Consider the following 22,257-nt stretch of genomic DNA (forward strand, 5'->3'; position numbering starts at 1 on the left):
TAATTATTATTATTTTTGACCAGTCCTTTAATCTTGACATTTCTCATGCTCTTTCACTCAACTTAATTGCCTGTTTGCACCAGTGGGCCACACCTCATCGCAGAAACAACCTCTGTCCCTATCAGTCAGATTACAATACCTCCTCTGTTCTGTTGATTCATTACTCCTGAATCCATCCACTAACCCAGGGATAGTCAAACCAATGGCATATATTGTACCGTTTTTATGCATGTGAATGCATGTATGCATGTTTCTTCGTCTCAGAGATGTATTAATATTCTGATTGGGAATGACCAAGCACATAACTGCATTGGATTACTGGAGCACCGTCTGATTTGATATCATATAATTCAAACTGGCCCGCGGCGAGTGTGAGTATTTTTTCTATATATATATTTGGGGGGGTTCAAAACACTCCAGGCCACACGTTAAGTTCTACAACTAGAAATATTTTCAAATAACTACCCATTTTCTGGCCTACAAATTGATTTGGACAAACAAATCGGTCCTAAAAACAATGTGCAGCCCTCCGTTGAATTTCGAAATCCCAATGTGGCCCACAAGTAAAAATTATTGCCCACCCCTACACTAGCCCATATAATAATACCACTATTATGAATACATTATAGATAACAATGCCTGTGATGGACTGGAGGAAAAACAAGCATTTTCTTTATTTTGCTTCCTTGCTTATCTTACTATCGATTCAGTGACTCATATTTCCAAACCTCTCCTAGAGTACCCCCAGCCATGCTACTTATTTGTTCATTTCCAACTGGCACACCTGATCCACCTGGTCAAGCCCCTGATTGGTTGAATCGGGTGTGCTAGTAGGCCTACTGGAACAGATCATATGTAATGAACTGTTGGGGTAATTGAGGGGAGTTTTACCAAATGATTAAGGGGATGGGGATTCTTATTGCAGAACAAAAACAACCTGCCGCCCGGATAATAGACCACCAACTTCGTAAACGCATTCACCCATGCTTCCTAAAACGACTGCCTCTGCTGTGTCATCGTGACTACTACCAATTCTGTAAATGATAACAACTGGAATAAAGTTTAACTTAATCTGTAAACAATTTGTCTCTTTGGATTTAAATGTGCTCTACTGGGCAGAGAGACATGTGGGAATTGAGATGTGAATGAATTACTGCTGGTCTTGGAATCAGTCATCTGGAGCAGCTAGCCGATGCACGGGTGCTGGCGGGATCTTGTTACTTTAACGGCAATTCAATTTTCTCCTTGGCACCGCAGGGTTTATTCCCCAAACAAATTCTATTTGGGAGCTAAATCAATCTTACTGTGGCTAAAATTAGCTCTGTAGTAAACAAGGAGAGAAGTCAACAATCCCATGCTCTGACTGAGGAAACTTTGGCAAAGGTTCTATGACATCCTAAATGCAAATATTTTGGGTGAGGTTCCAAGCAGCTGGCTTTGTGATCAAGTTAATGAGTTTCAATATGAGTTCAATCTGTGGCTAATGCTCTTGTTTTGCTCAGGCTACCTGACATTGGAATAATGGAAAACACTCTGTTAAATTTGATCTGTTTAAAACACATCAATCTAAAACACTTCAATGTAGGCTACTGTTAGGTTTTAAAAAGATGATCTTTCATGTTCACAATCATATATCACGTGTGTACTGTTTGCATATTGTCAATGACTCATGGACTGTCACTGGTAGTCTTTCTCCTTTGTCCGTTTGCAGGTGATGTTTACTGAAGAGGATGTGAAGTTCTATCTGGCTGAGCTGGCCTTGGCCTTAGATCACCTTCACAGTCTGGGCATCATCTACAGAGACCTCAAACCAGAGAAGTAAAACACTTGTACACCCACTGACTGTACAGTGCCATAGACTACTTCTCTGTTCAAAGACCACCTTTGTGGTCCTGTCTGGCGCAGTTGGTAGAGCGTGGTGCTTGCAAGGTTTGTGGATTCGATTCCTGCTGTGTTGAGCCATACCTAAAGTGTATACACTCATGACTGTAAGTTGCTTTGGATAAAAGTATCTGCTAAATGCCATATATTGTACCGTTTTTATGCATGTGAATGCATGTATGCATGTTTCTTCGTCTCAGAGATGTATTAATATTCTGATTGGGAATGACCAAGCACATAACTGCATTGGATTACTGGAGCACCGTCTGATTTGATATCATATAATACTGATCGAGGAGCTCAAACAAGGTTGCTGCTCTGTGTTGCTGCCTTCTCCGTGCCTATCAAAACATCTACATGTCTCTGGTGCAATCAAGGCAGCATCTGTCTGTCTTCTCCGTGCCTATCAAAACATCTACATGTCTCTGGTGCAATCAAGGCAGCATCTGTCTGTCTTCTCCGTGAGCACATCCTTCTGTTTATTCTGAAAGTGCTATCAGAGGGCTTGTACAGTTGATGGAAACGTTTGACGACCTCCAAATGCATCAGACAAGGAAACATTTAGGCCCCTGAGATGTGAAAAGTGTCTACTTTTCCATCAACCTCTATTTTTCATGTTAACAATGTGGAATGCAGGACTAGTAAATTGGCTCTCAGGGTGATTTGATGAGAGGAAATAAATTAAGAGCTCTCAGCCTGCTCCTTGATTTCCCTCTCCAATGGGAATAATTCATGCGTGAAGGTGTCGCGTCTTTACAGGTTTCATTTTATTTACAAAAATATATTTCATTAGTATATACTCTTGCCCAGAGCAAGTTACAGTAGCGAGTGCCTAGATTTTTCCCAATACTCCATGGGAATTGAACCCACAACCTTGGCATTGCAAGCACCATGCTCTACCAACTGAGCCACAGTGGATTTGCAGTGGACTGCATTTTTTTGAAGGGCAAACTATTCCCAGCTTTACTGTTGATGATTAATGACAGCAACCCAAGGGCACAGTGTGCTGTGCACAAATCCATTTGTTCTAACAAACAAACACTCAATAAATGTGTGGGTGACATGTACAGAGCAGAGAGGTGTAAAGATTTTATATACAGTGTTTCTATTATACAGATATACTGTATATTGATGTGACATTCCTTCCCTCTACAGTATCCTTCTTGACGAGGAGGGCCACATCAAGATTACAGGTGACTAAAAACCGTTTTGAAAAGAGATTAGTAGCGTTAGTAGTCCCTTGGAATAGCAGTTGTCTCTCCTCTACATTGAATACATTAAGCCCATTGCTGGTGGCCGTTTTCCGCCGTCTTTAACATCAGTCCCTTTGTGTTTTAGATTTCGGGTTGAGTAAAGAGGCAACAGACCATGACAAGCGAGCGTACTCCTTCTGCGGGACGATAGAGTACATGGCCCCTGAGGTGGTCAACAGAAGAGGACATACACAGAGTGCTGACTGGTGGTCATTTGGCGTCTTAATGGTATGAAACTCCCTCCCTTTCTTTTGATAATGCATTACACACATACTATAGCTATTGGTTGGCTGCAATGTTGCTGCAACGCAATCTCCAGGGCAGAGTTTCATATAGTACAATTATTCTTGCATCCAGTATGTGGACGTAGCACTACGCATACAGCCTGTACGACCAGATGTGGTATCTTAATTTGATCACTTTGTTGTTGCAGAAAATTCTCCTTCACAGCAGGAACTGCAAATTTGTAGTGTTTTCCAGGTTTAAAAAGGCTTCTAAAGTTAGTAATTTCCACTTTAACATTTTAGACTTGATTTGCCCTAACGAAAAATGTATCAACCCTATAAAAATATACATTAATTATAATCGACCTCAAAACCTTAAATAAATAACTGTTCCTTTTCATTTTGTATTAGCACTTTGCATTTTCACTTTTTGTATTTTTTTAGCATAGATTAAATTAATGATATTATTTTTGCATCTTGGCTTCCTTGGGGTATTCCTCCTCGTGCTTTTGAGTATGAGTACTCTTTGAACTATTTACAGATATGTTCTCTCCCACGCACTGGCCGCCTTTCGTTGTAGCCTGTGCGCAAGCCCTCATACTTGCTTTCTACTTCCCATTAATTATAATCCACATAATAATTCACATATCCTGTTGCTGCAGGATTGTAATTCCTGCTGTGGGAAACTGGTCAAATTAAGATAGTACATCTGTATACTCCAAATGTGGATCTTAATGCGTCACACAAAAGATGCATAATAATGACTATGCATACGAGTATGGTAGTAGTTCACTACTAATACGTCATACATTCAGTCCTCTTAAATTACAAGATGAATGTGGATTGAATAGAGCCAGACATGGTATAATCAGGTTGCTGCTCACTAATCCACACATTACTCAACTACCTGTAGCTGCGGTCAAATGACCAAATCGCCCTCTAGTGGTCTCATGGGTGGAATGTTAATCATCCTTTTCATTATTCCATAATAAATAAACATTATTATTTTTTAAACAGTCAAATCCGGTGTTTTTATATCAATCGGTTTTGTTATTTTTCAGTCTTTTGTGATGTGTAATACTGGGATGCAAAATCAAACATGAATACATTTCAACTCTAAATCTTTTATTTTGTATTTATTTCACCTTTATTTAACCAGGTAGGTCAGTTGAGAACAAGTTCTCATTTACAACTGCGACCTGGCCAAGATAAAGCAAAGCAGTGTGGCAAAAACAACAACACAGAGTTACACATGGGATAAACAAACATACAGTCAATAACACACTAGAAAAATCTATATACAGTGTGTGCAAATGTAGTAAGATTAGGGAGGTAAGGCAATAAATAGACCATAGTGGCGAAATAATTACAATTTAGCATTAACACTGGAGTGATAGATGTGCAGATGATGATGTACAAGTAGAGATACTGGGGTGCAAATAAGCAAAAATAAATAACAATATGGGGATGAGGTAGTTGAGTGGGCTATTTACAGATGGGCTGTGTGCAGCTGCAGTGATTGGTAAGCTGCTCTGACAGCTGATGCTTAAAGTTAGTGATGGAGATATAAGTCTCCAGCTTCAGTGATTTTTGCAATTCGTTCCAGTCATTGGCAGCAGAGAACTGGAAGGGAAGGCGGCCAAAGGAGGAGTTGGCTTTGGGGGTGACCAGTGAAATATACCTGCTGGAGCATGTACTATGGGTGGGTGTTGCTATGGTGACCAGTGAGCTGAGATAAGGTGGGACTTTACCTAGCAAAGACTTATAGATGAGCTGGAGCCAGTGGGATTGGAGATGAATATGTAGCGAGGGCCAGCCAACGAGAGCATACAGGTTGCAGTGGTGGGTTTGGTGACAAAACGGATGGCACTGTGATAGACTACATCCAATTTGCTGAGTAGAGTGTGGGAGGCTATTTTGTGAATGACATCGCGGAAGTCAAGGATCGGTAGGATGGTCAGTTTTACGAGGGTATGTTTAGCAGCATGAGTGAAGGAGGCTTTGTTGTGGAATAGGAAGCCGATTCTAGATTTAATTTTGGATTGGAGATGCTTAAAGAGTCTGGAAGGAGAGTTTATAGTCTAACCAGACACCTAGGTATTTGTAGTTGTCCACATATTCTAAGTCAGAACCGCCCAGAGTAGTGATGCTAGTCGGGCGGGCGGGTGTGGGCAGCGATCGGTTGAAGAGCATGCATTTAGTTTTACTAGCATTTAAGAGCAGTTGGAGGGCATGTTGTCCGGAATTGAAGATCATCTGGAGATTTATTAAAAGTGTTCAAAGAATGGCTAGAAGTATACAGAATGGTGTCGTCTGCGTAGAGGTGGATCAGAGAATCACCAGCAGCAAGAGTTACATCATTGATATATACAGAGAAAAGAGTCAGCCCGAGAATTGAGCCCTGTGGCACCCCCATAGAGATTACCAGAGGTCCGGACAACAGGCCCTCCGATTTGACACACAACTCTATCTGAGAAGTAGTTGGTGAACCAGGCGAGGCAGTCATTTGAGAAACCAAGGTCTTCCGATAAGAATGCGGTGATTGACAGAGTTTAAAGCCTTGTCCAGGTCGATGAATACACATGCACAATATTGTCTCTTATCGATGGCGGTTATGATATCGTTTAGGACCTTGAGCGTGGCTGAGTTGCACCCATGACCAGCTCAGAAACCAGATTGCATAGCAGAGAAGGTACGGTGGGATTCGAAATGGTCGGTGATCTGTTTGTTAACTTGGCTTTCGAAGACTTTGGAAAGGCAGGGTAGGATAGATATATGTCTGTAACAGTTTCGGTCTAGAGTGTCTTCCCCTCTGTAGAGGGGGATGACCGCGGCAGCTTTCCGATCTATAGGGATCTCAGACGATATGAAAGAGAGGTTGAACAGGCTAGTAATAAGGGTTGCAACAATTGTGGCACATAATTGTAGAAAGAGAGGTTCCAGATTGTCTATCTCAGCTGATTTGTAGGGGGTCCAGATTTTGCAGCTCTTTCAGAACATCAGCTATCTGGATTTGGGTGAAGGAGAAGCGGGTGGGGGGCTTGGGTACGTTGCTGCGGGAGGTGCAGAGCTGTTGGCCGGGGTAGGGGTAGCCAGGTGGAAAGCATGACCAGCCGTAGAAAAATGCTTATTGAAATTCTCGATTATCGTGGATTTATCAGTGGTGACAGTGTTTCCTAGCCTCAGTGCAGTGGGCAGCTGGGAGGAGGTGCTCTTATTCTCCATGGACTTTAGTGTCCCAGAAATTTTTGGAGTTTGTGCTACAGGATGCACATTTCTGTTTGAAAAAGCTAGCCTTTGCTTTCCTAACTGACTGTGTATATTGGTTCCTAACTTCCCTGAAAAGTTGCATATCGCAGGGGCTATTCGATGCTAATGCAGTACGCCACAGGATGTTTTTGTGCTGGTCAAGGGCAGTCAAGTCTGGAGTGAACCAAGGGCTATATCAGTTCTTAGTTCAATCTTTTTTGAATGGGGCATGCTTATTTAAGATGGTGAGGAAAGCACTTTTAAGGAATAACAAGGCATCCTCTACTGACAGGATGAGATCAATATCCTTCCAGGATACCCAGGCCAGGTTGATTAGAAAGGCCTGCTCGCTGAAGTGTTTTAGGGAGCGTTTGACAGTGATGAGGGGTGGTCGTTTGACCGCGGACCCATTACGGACGCAGGCAATGAGGCAGTGATCACTGAGATCCTGATTGAAGACAGCAGAGGGCAGGTTGGTCAGGATGATATCTATGAGGGTGCCCGTGTTTACGGATTTATGGTTGTACCTGGTAGGTTCCTTGATCTTTTGTGAGATTGAGGGCATCTAGCTTAGATTGAAGGATGACTGACTGGGGTGGTAAGCATATCCCAGTTTAGGTCACCTAACAGTATTTCTTGAAAGGTGGATTTTTAAAAGTAGAAGCTCGAACTGTTTGGGCACATACCTGGATAGCATGACAGAACTCTGCAGACTATCTCTGCAGTAGATTGCAACTCCGCCCCCTTTGGCAGTTCTATCTTGGCAGAAAATGTTGGAGTTGGGGATGGAAATTAGAGAATTTCTGGTCCTTCCTAACCAGGATTCAGACACAGCTAGGACATCAGGGTTGGCGGAGTGTGCTAAAGCAGTGAATAAAACAAACTTAGGGAGGAGGCTTCTGATGTTAACATGCATGAAACCAAGGTTTTTACGGTTACATAAGTCAACAAATGATATTTCCTGGGGAATAGGTGTGGTGCTGGGGTCTATAGGGCCTGGGTTAACCTCTACATCACCAGAGGATGAGTAGGATGAGGGTACGGCTAAAGGCTATAAGAACTGGTCGTCTAGTTCTTTGGGAACAGAGAATAAAAGGAGAAGATTTCTGGGCATGGTAGAATAGATTCAGGGCATAGTGTACAGACAAGGGTATGGTAGGATGTGAGTACAGTGGAGGTAAACCTAGGCGTTGAGTGACGATGAGAGAGGTTTCGTCTCTGGTGGTACCAGTTAAGCCAGGTGAGGTCTCCGCATGTGTGGGGGGTGGGACAAAAGAGCTATCTAATGCATGTTGAGCGGGACTGAGGGCTCTACAGTGAAATAAAACAATACGAACTAGCCGAGGCAGCAGTAGACAAGGCATATTGACATTAGAGAGAGGCATAAAGCAATCACAGGTGTTGATCGGGAGAGCTAAGACAACAACGGGTAAATAGCGATGAATGGGCAGAGCGGGTCAGTTGTGCACATACAGGACCTGAGGTCAAGGCTGGGGATAAACAAAATGAGGTACCATGTTATCGAAACAGTCCAGGGGGCATCAGCTGTGTAGCGGAGTGATCATAGGGTCCAATGAGCAGCAGCAATGAGTGAGTCAGGGAGCCGTTCGGTAGTCACTACTATGGTCGGCGAGCGGGACATGGACAGGTGTTTTCTTTTTTTTAAGTCTATAACCGTGTGTGAGGTGTATATTTTTGTTTCAGAGTAGATTTCTTTAAGACTACCAAGAAACACTCTGTGTGACCTTGATTTAGCCCACTGCAGTAAAATGCAAAAAAACAAGGGACTGCCTCTAGTTCTCCACTTTCTCTAAAGTACAAGGGACTGCCTCTAGTTCCTTTATATTTCCCTAATGTTTTCAAGGCTCAATACTTTAGTCTCGCATTAAAACCAGATCAATACAAACCTTGTCAAATGTATTCCTTTAGGGTACAGAATTTGGGCCTAGTATTGATTTTGTGGTCTATTTCAGGATCCTCTTCTGGATTTTCTATTTTCTTACCTTTGATATTAAACACTCCATTGTTGAGGAAGAGTTTTAAAGTAAGCCTTTCGCTGGACTGTTTACACCTGTTGTATCCTGTGCACGCCAAAAAACATTTACTTTGATTTGATTTTATAACACAAGCTCTGCTCTCTCCTAAAGAAAAGCACCAGGCACTCTTACGGGTTTCACCTGGCTCTCCATCTGCAGTGCTAGAAGAAGAGCATGTGTAGTAGCTGGAAAATATTATTTTTCCTATATCATGCCCTAGTATAGTGAGTTAGCCAGCCAAGATGTCTGGCATAACTACCTGACTTGAAATGCCAAACACCTAGTCCTCAAAGCAAACAGCAATTGTGAGTCATCTGTGACACTGCAGACCTGGGCAGCTCCTCAACTTCCCTCATTTCGTACAGCAATAATCAGGAAATGAAAAGTCATTGCACTGTAATGTTTTTTTGTAACACTTGACGTATGAGAACCATATGAAAATAATGTAGACAGGAAATTCGAATTTCCTCTAGAGCAGAGAAGAGCTGGTTTATTTATGTAAATGAATTCTGAGTTGAGCTCAATTCAAACTGATAAGGGCACCCTGGCTGTGGGGGATTGTTTTCGAGGAATCAATCAATGATGTAGCAGAGGCACACAAACACACACACAGCAAATTGACTTTGTTTCAAGTATTGTCAGATGATTATATTGTCAGAAAGCATTGAGCCATCTAATGCTCAACACGTGAGCATGGCCGCTTGAATTTGTATTCACACTCACATACAGCTGTAGAATCCTAATTTGACCTATATTGTCACAGCAAAATAATCTTGCACCAACAGGATTTTAATGTTAAGTCCATAATGTTGCTTGATCGGTGGTTAGGCTAAAATTAGGCTACATGAAAAGTGCAATACTGTTAATGTAACCATGTGTTAGTGTGGGTTTTCAGTGAATTTATGTAAATAATGAAGCAAAAGAGTGATCAAATTAGGATCCTACATCTGTAGATGAAATGTTACATAAAGGGAGACATAAGGACAGGAGCTAGCATCAATGCAAGCTTTTAAAGTTGAGTGCTATTGCACATTCATTTTAATGGTTGAAGAAATTGATGACAACAGTTTGATTGTAGTATTTTCAGCATTTTCACAGCTTTCCTGTGTAGCTCAGTTTGTAGAGGATGGTGCTTGCAACGCCAAGGTTGTGGGTTTGATTCTCATAAGGGACCAGTATGAAAATGTGTGTCCTCACTGTAAATCACTCTGGATTAAGAGTGTCTACCTAAATGTAAGTAGAAGCTGTTCAAATTGTGGTGAAATACATTAGATTGATTTGTAAATTGCCACTGACATTGTTTATCTTTGATTTCAGTTTGAAATGCTGACAGGGTCTCTACCATTTCAAGGCAAAGACCGCAAGGAAACAATGGTCCTGATACTGAAGTAAGATACTATACTGACAATGTCTAGCTGCTGCCTTGCCAACAGCTAATGGGGATCCCTTATAAATATAAGACTATATATGAAATAATATTTTTTTCTGTGAAATAACTTTTTTTTCCTGTTTTGTAGGGCAAAACTTGGCATGCCGCAATTCTTAAGCCCAGAGGTGCAAAGTCTAATACGGGCCCTCTTCAAAAGAAATCCTGCCAATAGATTAGGTATGTAGTGAAGAGCATTACTAAAATGTATCTTTTCACATGATCCATTCTATTTATCAATTGGAAGACAAATTTACAGCATTAGATCAACCTTTTCTCATTTATTAAATGGGACACAGTAGACAGCATTGAAATCTGAATCTTAGGATAGTGCAGGCTAGAGGGCACAGGTACTGTATGTTTTCTCTTACCCATCGGTGGAAGCTGGTTGGCCAGTGGTGGGACTGAATATAGTCAAATGAATCACTTCCTCCGTGATTTATAAGATGGAGAGTAAATTCACCGAGACCTCTTCAAGCCGGAGTCATTGTTTATGTATCATTACGGGAAATATTAGTCATAATTTACCTAAAGCTGAGAGGTTATATGTGTTATATGCATCTATATGAGCCTTTATAAGACATGTATATGAGCCATTATAAGACATCTATATGAGCCTTTATAAGACATGTATATGAGCATGAATATGAGCCTTTATAAAGCATGAATATGAGCCTTTATAAGGCATGAATATGAGCCTTTATAAGACATATATATGAGCATGAATATGAGCCTTTATAAGGCATGAATGTGAGCCTTTATAAGGCATGAATATGAGCCTTTATAAGGCAGGAATGTGAGCCTTTATAAGGCATGAATATGAGCCTTTATAAGGCAGGAATGTGAGCCTTTATAAGGCATGTATGTGAGCCTTTATCTATTACTGCATAGTGCTTATATGTTATGTAGCCACCACCGGAGACCCTAGTTAAATAAAATGGTCTAGAGAGTGTAGCTAATATTACCCATAATACCCCATATTCTCACTGAAAGAGCAGAGATACTTGAGATAGAATTTTAGTAAGTGAGAAATTTACAGCCCAGTGAAGCTAAAAAGAGTATTCAATCTAAATGTCCTGGTGTATTTTACTGTTAGGTGCTGGACCAGATGGAGTCGAGGAGATTAAAAGGCATAATTTCTTTGGAAATATAGATTGGAATGTGAGTACAATGCTTCTCGTAACCTGCTTTTTTATATTTCCTGAGGATTTCCTTTGGATTGTTGTACTTTCATACAAGAAGTGAAGGTATTTTACCTCAGACTTTGTACCTACTGAGTAGAGAGGGAAGAAAACAAGATAATTTAAAGCTTTCTTCTTTCCAAGAGGACAATTTTCTGTACAGTATTTGGGTTGAAACATAATCTATTTTTACTCTCAGAAGTCACTGACCTATTTCTCTTACCTTGTTTTGGTTTTTGGTTGCCATACTAACAGATCAAGCAAAGAGACATACCAAATCACCATGGATTAAATGTAGCTCAATACTAAATGGAAAAATTTAAGTAGCATTTTACCTTTCCCCCTCATGGTGAAACCACAGAAGCTTTACAGAAGAGAGATCAAGCCTCCATTCAAACCAGCAGTGGGCAGGCCAGAAGACACCTTCCACTTTGACCCCGAATTCACCTCCCGCACACCAACAGGTGATTAGTAATTGTAGGTGAAGTAGTTCAGCCCGTTGGCGTGTGTGGTGTGCGTGTGTGTGTGTGTGTGTGTGTGTGTGTGTGTGTGTGTGTGTGTGTGTGTGTGTGTGTGTGTGTGTGTGTGTGTGTGTGTGTGTGTGTGTGTGTGTGTGTGTGGGATGTTGCCACATCATTTCATTAATCATGATGTCATGTTTCATTTCATGCTGTTTGCTTCACTGTTATGCTGTTTACTCAAAATAATAATTTCTCCATGCATCTGTGTTCCACACACAAACTGACATCAATTTGCTGTTAAATTACTGACAAATAACCCCCTCTTTTATATCGACATAAAGCTAACTTCCATATCGACAAAGTCAACCAGCCACAACCCTCTGAAATGATTATATCATTCAATGAGTGCAGTTACATGCACACAATAATCTGATTATTGTGAATAATCAGATGAATATAATAGTTTGACTTAAACGTTTGCATGCTTTGCAAGAAGATCGATTTTCCTAATAATCCTGTTTCCATGGTCACATCTGAAATCAGACTTCCTGGTGGGACTTAAATAAATGCAGAAAATCACCAATCAGAATGAACGTTCTACCATGTTATTTTTCTGAAGCATATTTGATTCTGAGTTCGGACATATAACGTTTATATGTGAAAACCATTCATAAGTTTTTCCAAACTCACTTCACTCTTGCAGCGCAAAAGAAGGCAGCTCATGCTGCTCATGCTAACACATGGCCATATCAAATCCACTGCTACAGTATAACTCTGATTTAAATCATTTACATGTCCTAATCATTTGAAAGAGTGCTCAGAAAACCAGGTGTTTTAATCGCTGTGTGCTTACTTCCATTATGACTTTATGACGATTTAAGATGAGCAGAGTAAGGTGTTTACTCAATGGGACTATTTGGCCTACACTATAATGCTATATTTGGCCTACTGCCATAATCAGTTGAATGTTGAATTATTAGTGTGCATGTAAACATACTCAATTAATCCTAGTCCATGTGCAAAGGAAATTTGGTACAAAAGTACCAATATTTAACCTCCTATATCAGCTGCTAGTGTGCAAAGTCAGTAGCTGTAGCTGTACATAAAGGTTAAATAATAATAGTAAAAAAGACCCTATAGGCCACATCTGTACACTACAATGGGACTGCCCCTCAAAAGTAAATTCATGATAAATTACATTAACTCAACTGATGTAATGTATTTCCAGTTGCTAATATGTCCAAGTTCCCATGTCTGTCCTGTTCTCCCATCAGACAGTCGAGGTTGTAACAGGTTCTGTACCATCTGTCACCTTCTCCCATCAGACTCGCCTGGCATCCCTCCCAGTGACAACACACACCAGCTCTTCAGAGGGTTCAGCTTCGTGGCCACTAATCTGGACCAGGACCAGTCCATTGCTGAAATACAGCAGAACTCAACAGTCAACCCTATTGTACAAGTGAGTATGCTAGAAGGAGAGGACTAATCAACTCAGGTATACAGCTCATCCATCAACCATATAAACTTATTAAATACTCAAAGGAACATTTGAATCAATCATTCATATAAATATTTTGTAGATAATATGACATCCTTCAGGCAATTGTCTTTTTATATATATTTTCAAATTGTCCATGAATTAAATGTAACCACAAAATAGACGTTGGTGTCTCTATAGTCTCAACTTCAAGGGGAATATCAAGCCTTGTTTTTGAAACTCTGTATGTACAAATGAAGAAGAAATCAATATGATATCAGGAAGGAACCTCATGGGGATGTCCTAGCATAACATCAGAATACATTAGATTAACCACTTTCGATACTCTATTCAGAAAGTGTTGAGTAAAGGAATTAAAGGCTGATTATCTGCTTTATGTAAATCATTCATATAAATAATTGATACCTTTTTTTTGGTGCTTCAGGGAGACCTCTTTCCTTTGGACTATATGTGTATGGCTTACCTGACCTATCAGCTTAGTATCAACTACCACCCTTACCTGACCTATCAGCTTAGTATCACATACCACCCTTACCTATCAGCTTAGTATCAACTACCACCCATACCTTACCTATCAGCTTAGTATCAACTGCCACCCTTACCTATCAGCTTAGTATCAACTACCACCCGTACCTGGCCTATCAGATTAGTATCAACTGCCACCCTTACCTGACCTATCAGCTTAGTATCAACTACCACCTTTACCTATCAGCTTAGTATCAACTGCCACCCTTACCTATCAGCTTAGTATCAACTGCCACCCTTACCTATCAGCTTAGTATCAACTGCCACCCTTACCTATCAGCTTAGTATCAACTACCACCCTTGCCTATCAGCTTAGTATCAACTGCCACCCTTACCTATCAGCTTAGTATCAACTGCCACCCTTACCTGACCTATCATCTTAGTATCAACTACCACCTTTACCTATCAGCTTAGTATCAACTGCCACCCTTACCTATCATCTTAGTATCAACTACCACCCTTACCTATCAGCTTAGTATCAACTGACACCCTTACCTATCAGCTTAGTATCAACTACCACCCTTGCCTGACCTATCAGCTTAGTATCAACTACCACCCTTACCTATCAGCTTAGTATCAACTGCCACCCTTACCTGACCTATCAGCTTAGTATCAGCTTACTATCAACTACCACCCTTACCTTGGGGCAGCAGGTAGCCTAGTGGTTAGAGCGTTGGGCCAATAACCGAAAGGTTTCTGGATCGAATCCCTGAGCTGACAAGGTAAAACATTTGTTTTTCTGCTCCTGAACAAGGCAGTTAACCCACTGTTCCCCGGTAGGCCGTCATTGTAAATAAGACTTTGTTCTTAACTGACTTGCCTAGTTACATAAAAAAAACAGCATCTGATGAATTCAATCTATTTTATGTGGTGACAGTGGTGAGATGGAGGTGATCCCCATGGTCTTTTGTTTTAACCATCTCAGCCACTGCTCCAGAGAAGGCCTCTCGTGTCCTGCAGCGCACAACAACACATCCACTCACATGAATAACAACATAACTGATTCTACCAGATGGTTCATACCTGAGTGAGAAAGTCACTCACCAGAAAGGCCTCCCAGTGCCCTCAGGCCTCAGCAAAGCATATTGATTTGTGGTAGCACATAGTTCCGTCGATGACATCATGGCCATGTGCGCTCTGCCGTGGCAACGCTCTGGGAAAATTTTGATCCTCTGCTTTTTCCATTGTATTGAACAAGTGAGGTTAGAAGCTGCTGCAGTGTGGATGAATAAGCCAACATCTCTCATAGAACACAATAGACTAGCATGGAATGTCCTGCAGACCACAAGGTGAATGTGTGAATCCAAGAGAGACTATTACTCTAGTGATGTGTGAAACCATGATAGATTATTAATGTAGTGATGTGTGAAACCATGATAGATTATTACTGTAGTGATGTGTGAAACCATGATAGACTATTACTATAGTGATGTGTGAAACCATGAAAGACTATTATTGTAGTACATTCACATTTTCAGTTCACTTTTCTTGCTCTCGTTTGTGATTTGACATACAGCCATGAAAGAAGAACACTTCCTAAATCTCCACATGTAAAGTGATACATCAGAAGAGAAAGGAGAAATGCGACCAAAGTGCACTCAGGCAGAAACACTGTTCACCTAGAATGTTCTTCAAGGACCATCATTACCAGGGGAATCATTTGATAGCTATGGTAGATCTGTTTTGAGAACCAGTATGCTCCATTTTGCATATGAAATAGGCTTCCCCTGGATATGTCTGAGGATTATAGAAGGACTGATGGATTCCCTAGTCTGCCAGAGCAGGATTATAACATGAGCGAAGAGTAAGGAAGTCTGTTGACAAGCTTACTGGAGCATGATTATGACCAAAGGCTTTTATGTCAAATATGCTTAAACGTATTTGTGATGGCTGGACATGTTTGTCATTTCAGCAACTTCATGGGACCAACATCCATTTCACAGATGGTTATGAGGTAAAGGAGGAGGTGGGCTTGGGGGCGTACTCTGTCTGCAAACGATGCATCCACAAAATCACCAGTGTTGAATATGCTGTCAAAGTAAGTGAACCGTATGGGTAGATTTTTCAAGGGGAATGTTTATGTATAGATAGTTTATCATTCTTAGAGAAGGTTATTCTTTTCACGGCTCGTCAGTTACATGAAACAGCAGCATATACAACAAAGGGACGTTACGATCACCGCAAAGATTCCAGGTTGATGTACGACCTCTAACTATTGCAGTCTTGTGATGTACTGTATATAGGCTACCCATTGCACTTCAACAACTATAAGCCTTTCAACTATAATAAAGTTTCCCTTAGGATGATTCACGCAGCGACAATGATTCTGTATGTTGTGCAGACGATGCTGAGTTACACATTTTATCATGAGGGAACCAAGCAGTTGTAATTTAATGGGGGGGGGGGGGGGGTGTCTCTTTCAGATCATCGACAGAGTTAAGAAAGATCCATCTGAGGAAATTGAGATTCTGTTGAGATACGGGCAGCATCCAAACATCATCACGCTGAAGGATGTATGTCATCATTCAATGACTCCCATACACACGCACATGCTGAAAGCCCCGCATAAGGGCAGAGAACCTTGCCAGTTTGCATTCCTAAGGAAAAATGTGCCCCTGCAAACTTCATTGAATTTTCACTGACCCTAATATTTCATTTTATCTTCTACAGTTGAAGTCGTAAGTTTACATATACTTAGGTTGGAGTCATTAAAACTTGTTTTTCAACCACTCCACAAATTTCTTGTTAATAAACTACAGTTTTGGCAAGTCGGTTAGTACATCTACTTTGTGCATGACACAAGTAATTTTTCCAACAATTGTTTACAGATGATTTAATTTATAATTCACTGTATCACAATTCCAGTGGGTCAGAAGTTTACATAAACTAAGTTAACTGTGCCTTTAAACAGCTTGAAAAATTCCAGAAAAGGCTGTCATGGCTTTAGAAGCTTCTGATAGGCTAATTGACATAATTTGAGTCAATTGGAGGTGTACCTGTGGATGTATTTCGAGGCCTACCTTCAAACTCAGTGCCTCTTTGTTTGACATCATGGGAAAATCAGCCAAAAATTGTAGACCTCCCGCAATTCTGGTTCATTCTTGGGAGCAATTTCGAAACGCCTGAAGGTACCACGTTCATCTGTACAAACAATAGCACGCAAGAATAAACACCATGGGACCACTCACCCGTCATACCGCTCAGGTGCTAAAAGTGCAAATCAATACCAGAACAACAGCAAAGGACCTTGTGAAGATGCTGGTACGAAAGTGTATATCCACAGTAAAACGAGTTCTATATCAACATAACCTGAAAGGCCGCTCAGCAAGGAAGAATCCACTGCTCCAAAACCACCATAAAAATGCCAGACTACGGTTTACAACTGCACATGAGGACAAAAATCATACTTTTTGGAGAAATGTTCTCTAGTCTGATGAAACATAAATAGAACTGTTTGGCCATAATGACCATCGTTATGTTTGGAGGAAAAAGGGGGAGGCTTGCAAACCGAAGAACACCATCCCAACCGTGAAGCACGGGGGTGGCAGCATCATGTTGTGGAGGTGCTTTACTGCAGGAGGGACTGATGCACTTCACAAAATAGATGGCATCATGAGGGATGAAAATTATGTGGATATATTGAAGCAACATTTCAAGACATCAGTCAGGAAGTTAAAGATTGGTCGCAAATGGGTCTTCCAAGTGGACAATGACCCCAAGCATACTTCCAAAGTTGTGGCAAAATGGCTTAAGGACAAGAAGGTCAAGGTATTGGAGTGTCCATCACAAAGCCCTGACCTCAATCCTATAAAAATGTGTTGGCAGAACTGTAAAAGCATGTGTGAGCAAGGAGGCCTACAAACCTGACTCTGTTACACCAGCTCTGTCAGGAGGAATGGGCCAAAATTCACCCAACTTATTGTGGGAAGCTTGGGGAAGGCTACCCGAAACGTTTGACCCAAGTTAAACAATTTAAAAGACAATGCTACCAAATACTAATTGAGTGTATGTAAACTTCTGACCCACTGGGAATGTGATGAAAGAAACAAAAGCTAAATCATTCTCTCTACTATTATTCTGACATTTCACATTCTTAAAATAAAGTGGTGATCCTAACTGACCTAAGACAGGGATTTTTTACTAGGATTAAATGTCAAGAATTGTGAAACTGAGTTTAAATGTATTTGGCTAAGGTGTATGTAAACTTCCGACATTCAAATGTATGTCCTTATTGGATTTTACTAGCCACTGTTTGTTGGCTGTGAGGACTAGACTAATGTAGTTTTTGGTTCATAAATACCTCCACATGGTATTAAAATGTATTTTTGGCCCCTAAGGTCTATGACGATGGGAGGTATGTGTACCTTGTGATGGAGCTGATGAGAGGTGGGGAGCTGCTGGACAGAATACTCTATCAGAAGTGTTTCTCTGAGCGAGAGGCCTCTGCTCTTCTCTGCACTATTACCAAGACAGTGGAGTACCTTCACTCACAGGGGGTCAGTATCATTCATGTACGGGTACAGGGGAGTACCTTCACTCACAGGGGGTCAGTATCATTCATGTACAGGTACAGGGGAGCATCTTCACTCACAGGGGGTCAGTATCATTCATGTACAGGTACAGTGGAGTAGCTTCACTCACAGGGTCAGTATCATTCATGTACAGGTAACTGCCAAAATGAAGGAAACACCAACATAAAGTGTCTTAATAGGGGGTTGGGCACCACGAGCAAGAACAGCTTCAGTGCACCTTGGAATAGATTCTACTTGTGTCTGGAACTAAATTCTTGGGATGCGACACCATTCTTCTAGGAGAAATTCCATCAAAACTGATGGTGGTGGAAAACGCTGTCTCAGGTGACACTCCAGAATCTCCCATAAGTGTTCAATTGGGTTGAGATCTGGTTACTGAGACACACACACCCCTGTGCTCCTTTGAGACCCCTATTTCAAAATCACTGAGATCTCTTCATTTTTTCAAATCAAATCAAATTTTATTTGTCACATGCGCTGAATACAATGGGTGTAACTGAAATGCTTGTTTACGAGCCCTTCGCAACGATGCAGAGTTCAATAATAATACATAGATAAACAGTAACACGAGGAATAACATTAAATAGGTCGCATTTGTAAATGAGAACTTGTTCTCAACTTGCCTACCTGGTTAAATAAAGGTGAAATAAAAAATATAAAAAATACACAAGAATGGAGCTATATACAGGGAGTACCAGTACCAGATCAATGTACAGAAGGAATAGCTATATACAGGGAGTACCAGTACCAGATCAATGTACAGAAGGAATAGCTATATACAGGGAGTACCAGTACCAGATCAATGTACAGAAGGAATAGCTATATACAGGGAGTACCAGTACCAGATCAATGTACAGAAGGAATAGCTATATACAGGGAGTACCAGTACCAGATCAATGTACAGAAGGAATAGCTATATACAGGGAGTACCAGTACCAGATCAATGTACAGAAGGAATAGCTATATACAGGGAGTACCAGTACCAGATCAATGTACAGAAGGAATAGCTATATACAGGGAGTACCAGTACCAGATCAATGTACAGAAGGAATAGCTATATACAGGGAGTACCAGTACCAGATCAATGTACAGAAGGAATAGCTATATACAGGGAGTACCAGTACCAGATCAATGTACAGAAGGAATAGCTATATACAGGGAGTACCAGTACCAGATCAATGTACAGAAGGAATAGCTATATACAGGGAGTACCAGTACCAGATCAATGTACAGAAGGAATAGCTATATACAGGGAGTACCAGTACCAGATCAATGTACAGAAGGAATAGCTATATACAGGGAGTACCAGTACCAGATCAATGTACAGAAGGAATAGCTATATACAGGGAGTACCAGTACCAGATCAATGTACAGAAGGAATAGCTATATACAGGGAGTACCAGTACCAGATCAATGTACAGAAGGAATAGCTATATACAGGGAGTACCAGTACCAGATCAATGTACAGAAGGAATAGCTATATACAGGGAGTACCAGTACCAGATCAATGTACAGAAGGAATAGCTATATACAGGGAGTACCAGTACCAGATGAGGTATTTGAGGTAGATGAAGGCAGGATAAAGTGACTAGGCAATAGGATAAATAATAATAAGGTATTTGAGATAGATATGTACATGAAGGTAGGGTTAACTGACTAGGCATCAGGATAGATAAGAATATAGTACAGAGTAGCAGCAGCAAATGATGTGTATATGTGTGTTTGTTGTTTCGGTACTGGCGTCTGTGAGTTTGTGTTCTGTCGCTATGCATGTGTGTCTTATGTGTGTGTGCGTGTGTAGTGTATGTGAATGTGTGTGGGTTTTGTGTGAGTGTGTCAGTGTATTGTGTCTGCATGAGTGGGTGTATATAGAGTTTTGGGAGTGTGTACAGAGTCGCTGCAAGATAGGGTCAATGCAGATAGTCTGGGTAACCATTTAATGAACTATTTAGCAGTCTGGCTATTTAACAGTCTTACGGCTTGGGGCTAGAAACTCGGCACCTGTTGGTCCGGACGGTAGCTGAATGAATAGTCTTCCTCTGGCCTTCTTTCCTCTTCTAGCCATGGTAACCAAAATAACAGGCTACTAGGCATGTTTTATACATGACCCTAAGCATGATGGGAAGTTAATTGCTTAATTACCTCAGGAACCATACCTGTGTGGAACCACCTGCTTTCAATATACTTTGTGTCCCTCATTTACTGGGGTGTTTCCTTTTTTTTCTGACAGATACCCATTTTATTCTAGCAGGTACCTATATACGTCCAACTAAAGTCTTCATCAAAGTGAAGGAGTAGCATCCCTGGTACATTCCTATTGGCTTATCTGTTTTGTCATAGGTGGTACATCGAGACCTGAAACCAAGCAACCTCCTCTATGTGGATGAAACGGGAGATCCTGAATCGATCCGAATATGTGATTTTGGGTTCGCCAAACAATTAAGGGCGGAAAACGGTCTCCTCATGACACCTTGTTACACAGCAAACTTTGTGGCTCCAGAGGTGAGGAAACATTTGATCTTATTTATTTCAAGTACATCCCTATATTGTGATGTGACACAGATTGACCATGTCTTTCATAGGTCCTGAAGAAGCAGGGGTATGATGCTGCTTGTGACATCTGGAGTTTGGGGATCCTACTCTACACTATGCTCGCAGGGTAAGCCTAATTCACTGGTTTATTTAAACCTGGCAGGGGAAGCCTAATTCACTGGTTTATTTAAACCTGGCAGAGTAAACCTAATTTCACTGGTTTATTTAAACCTGGCAGGGTAAACCTAATTTCACTGGTTTATTTAAACCTGGCAGGGTAAACCTAATTTCACTGGTTTATTAAAACCTGGCAGGGTAAACCTAATTCACTGGTTTATTTAAACCTGGCAGGGTAAGCCTAATTCACTGGTTTATTTAAACCTGGCAGGGTAAACCTAATTTCACTGGTTTATTTAAACCTGGCAGGGGAAGCAACATTTGCACTTTGCTACTTCTCCTGGCTACCACTGAGTGAATGACTCATTTTTGGGACAGTGGAGGACAGATTACTTTCTAAGCTGAGGTCGAGTCTGTGGTAGAGTCATTGTAATTGTACTCTTCACAAGCCCAAATCTCTCAGGACCTGCCCTGACAATTTAATGTCCCAGCCTGCGGCTCAGGTTTAAAATCTCTAATCAAGGCATTAGAAAAAAGCAGCATTCTTTCACTGGGTGAAAACTGGTTGAATCAACATTGTTTCCATGTAATTTCAACCAAACAATTCAATGTGATGACGTTGAATCAACGTGGAAAACTGATTGGATTTGAAAACGTAAGGGAATTGTATCTTTTTTCAACCAACTTTTAACCTAAATCCATTGACATGGTGATTTTTTGTTGTTGTTGTTGTTGATTTCATATTGAATTCACGTTAGTTGACAACTCAACCAAATGAAAATCAAAACTAGACGTTAAACGGACGTCTGTGCCCAGTGGGACACTGTTGATGCCATTATTCATATTACTTCTAAAAATAGCTCAGCCGAGGTATTGTAGAATCACACCTCACAAACACCTAGATTTTAAGACCCCAAATTCAAACAAACTCACATATATCCTTCCCTACTGTGCAACAGTAAAGCACATTTATTACTGCAGAGCAGGGAAGTTTGATTGAAAAGTGTTCGATTGTCTTTTCCTTCTTCACCCTGGTGTTTACAGCTTCACCCCTTTTGCCAATGGTCCTGATGACACCCCGGAGGAAATACTGGCTCGCATTGGTAGCGGAAAATATGCCCTCACCGGCGGAAACTGGGATACAGTTTCTGATGCTGCAAAGGTGCGGTTATTTGTCCTTCATTAATAGCACATCACTGTTTATTTAATGATTTAATAAATCCAGTTCACATCCAATTGTTGTACATGGAAGTTTGAAATGAAATCCCATCCACATTGGTTTAGCTGCAACGCTGCATTTCATACTGGTCCTAACTAGACTATTTCTGTATTGGGTTCCAAT

The 22,257-nt window shown here is 40.9% G+C and overlaps 1 protein-coding gene across 2 annotated transcripts in view; it reads left to right on the forward strand.

Moving 5' to 3' along the window:
• Positions 1 to 22,257, forward strand: part of LOC109889453 (ribosomal protein S6 kinase alpha-2) — a 35,083-nt gene that overhangs the window by 11,412 nt on the left and 1,414 nt on the right. Inside the window, exons 6-19 of one of the 2 annotated variants that reach the window (XM_020480887.2) lie at positions 1,712 to 1,818; positions 3,037 to 3,074; positions 3,220 to 3,362; positions 9,961 to 10,031; positions 10,161 to 10,249; positions 11,166 to 11,230; positions 11,612 to 11,714; positions 13,037 to 13,170; positions 15,647 to 15,772; positions 16,158 to 16,247; positions 18,072 to 18,230; positions 20,607 to 20,768; positions 20,849 to 20,925; positions 21,960 to 22,077. In XM_020480887.2, the coding sequence (XP_020336476.1) occupies positions 1,712 to 1,818; positions 3,037 to 3,074; positions 3,220 to 3,362; positions 9,961 to 10,031; positions 10,161 to 10,249; positions 11,166 to 11,230; positions 11,612 to 11,714; positions 13,037 to 13,170; positions 15,647 to 15,772; positions 16,158 to 16,247; positions 18,072 to 18,230; positions 20,607 to 20,768; positions 20,849 to 20,925; positions 21,960 to 22,077 (1,482 nt within the window). The remainder of the gene's footprint in view (positions 1 to 1,711; positions 1,819 to 3,036; positions 3,075 to 3,219; positions 3,363 to 9,960; positions 10,032 to 10,160; positions 10,250 to 11,165; positions 11,231 to 11,611; positions 11,715 to 13,036; positions 13,171 to 15,646; positions 15,773 to 16,157; positions 16,248 to 18,071; positions 18,231 to 20,606; positions 20,769 to 20,848; positions 20,926 to 21,959; positions 22,078 to 22,257) is intronic. The other variant, XM_031804955.1, reaches the window with a different exon arrangement.

The sequence above is a fragment of the Oncorhynchus kisutch genome, linkage group LG25 (assembly GCF_002021735.2).
Source record: "Oncorhynchus kisutch isolate 150728-3 linkage group LG25, Okis_V2, whole genome shotgun sequence".
In the NCBI taxonomy this organism is placed as follows: domain Eukaryota; kingdom Metazoa; phylum Chordata; class Actinopteri; order Salmoniformes; family Salmonidae; genus Oncorhynchus; species Oncorhynchus kisutch.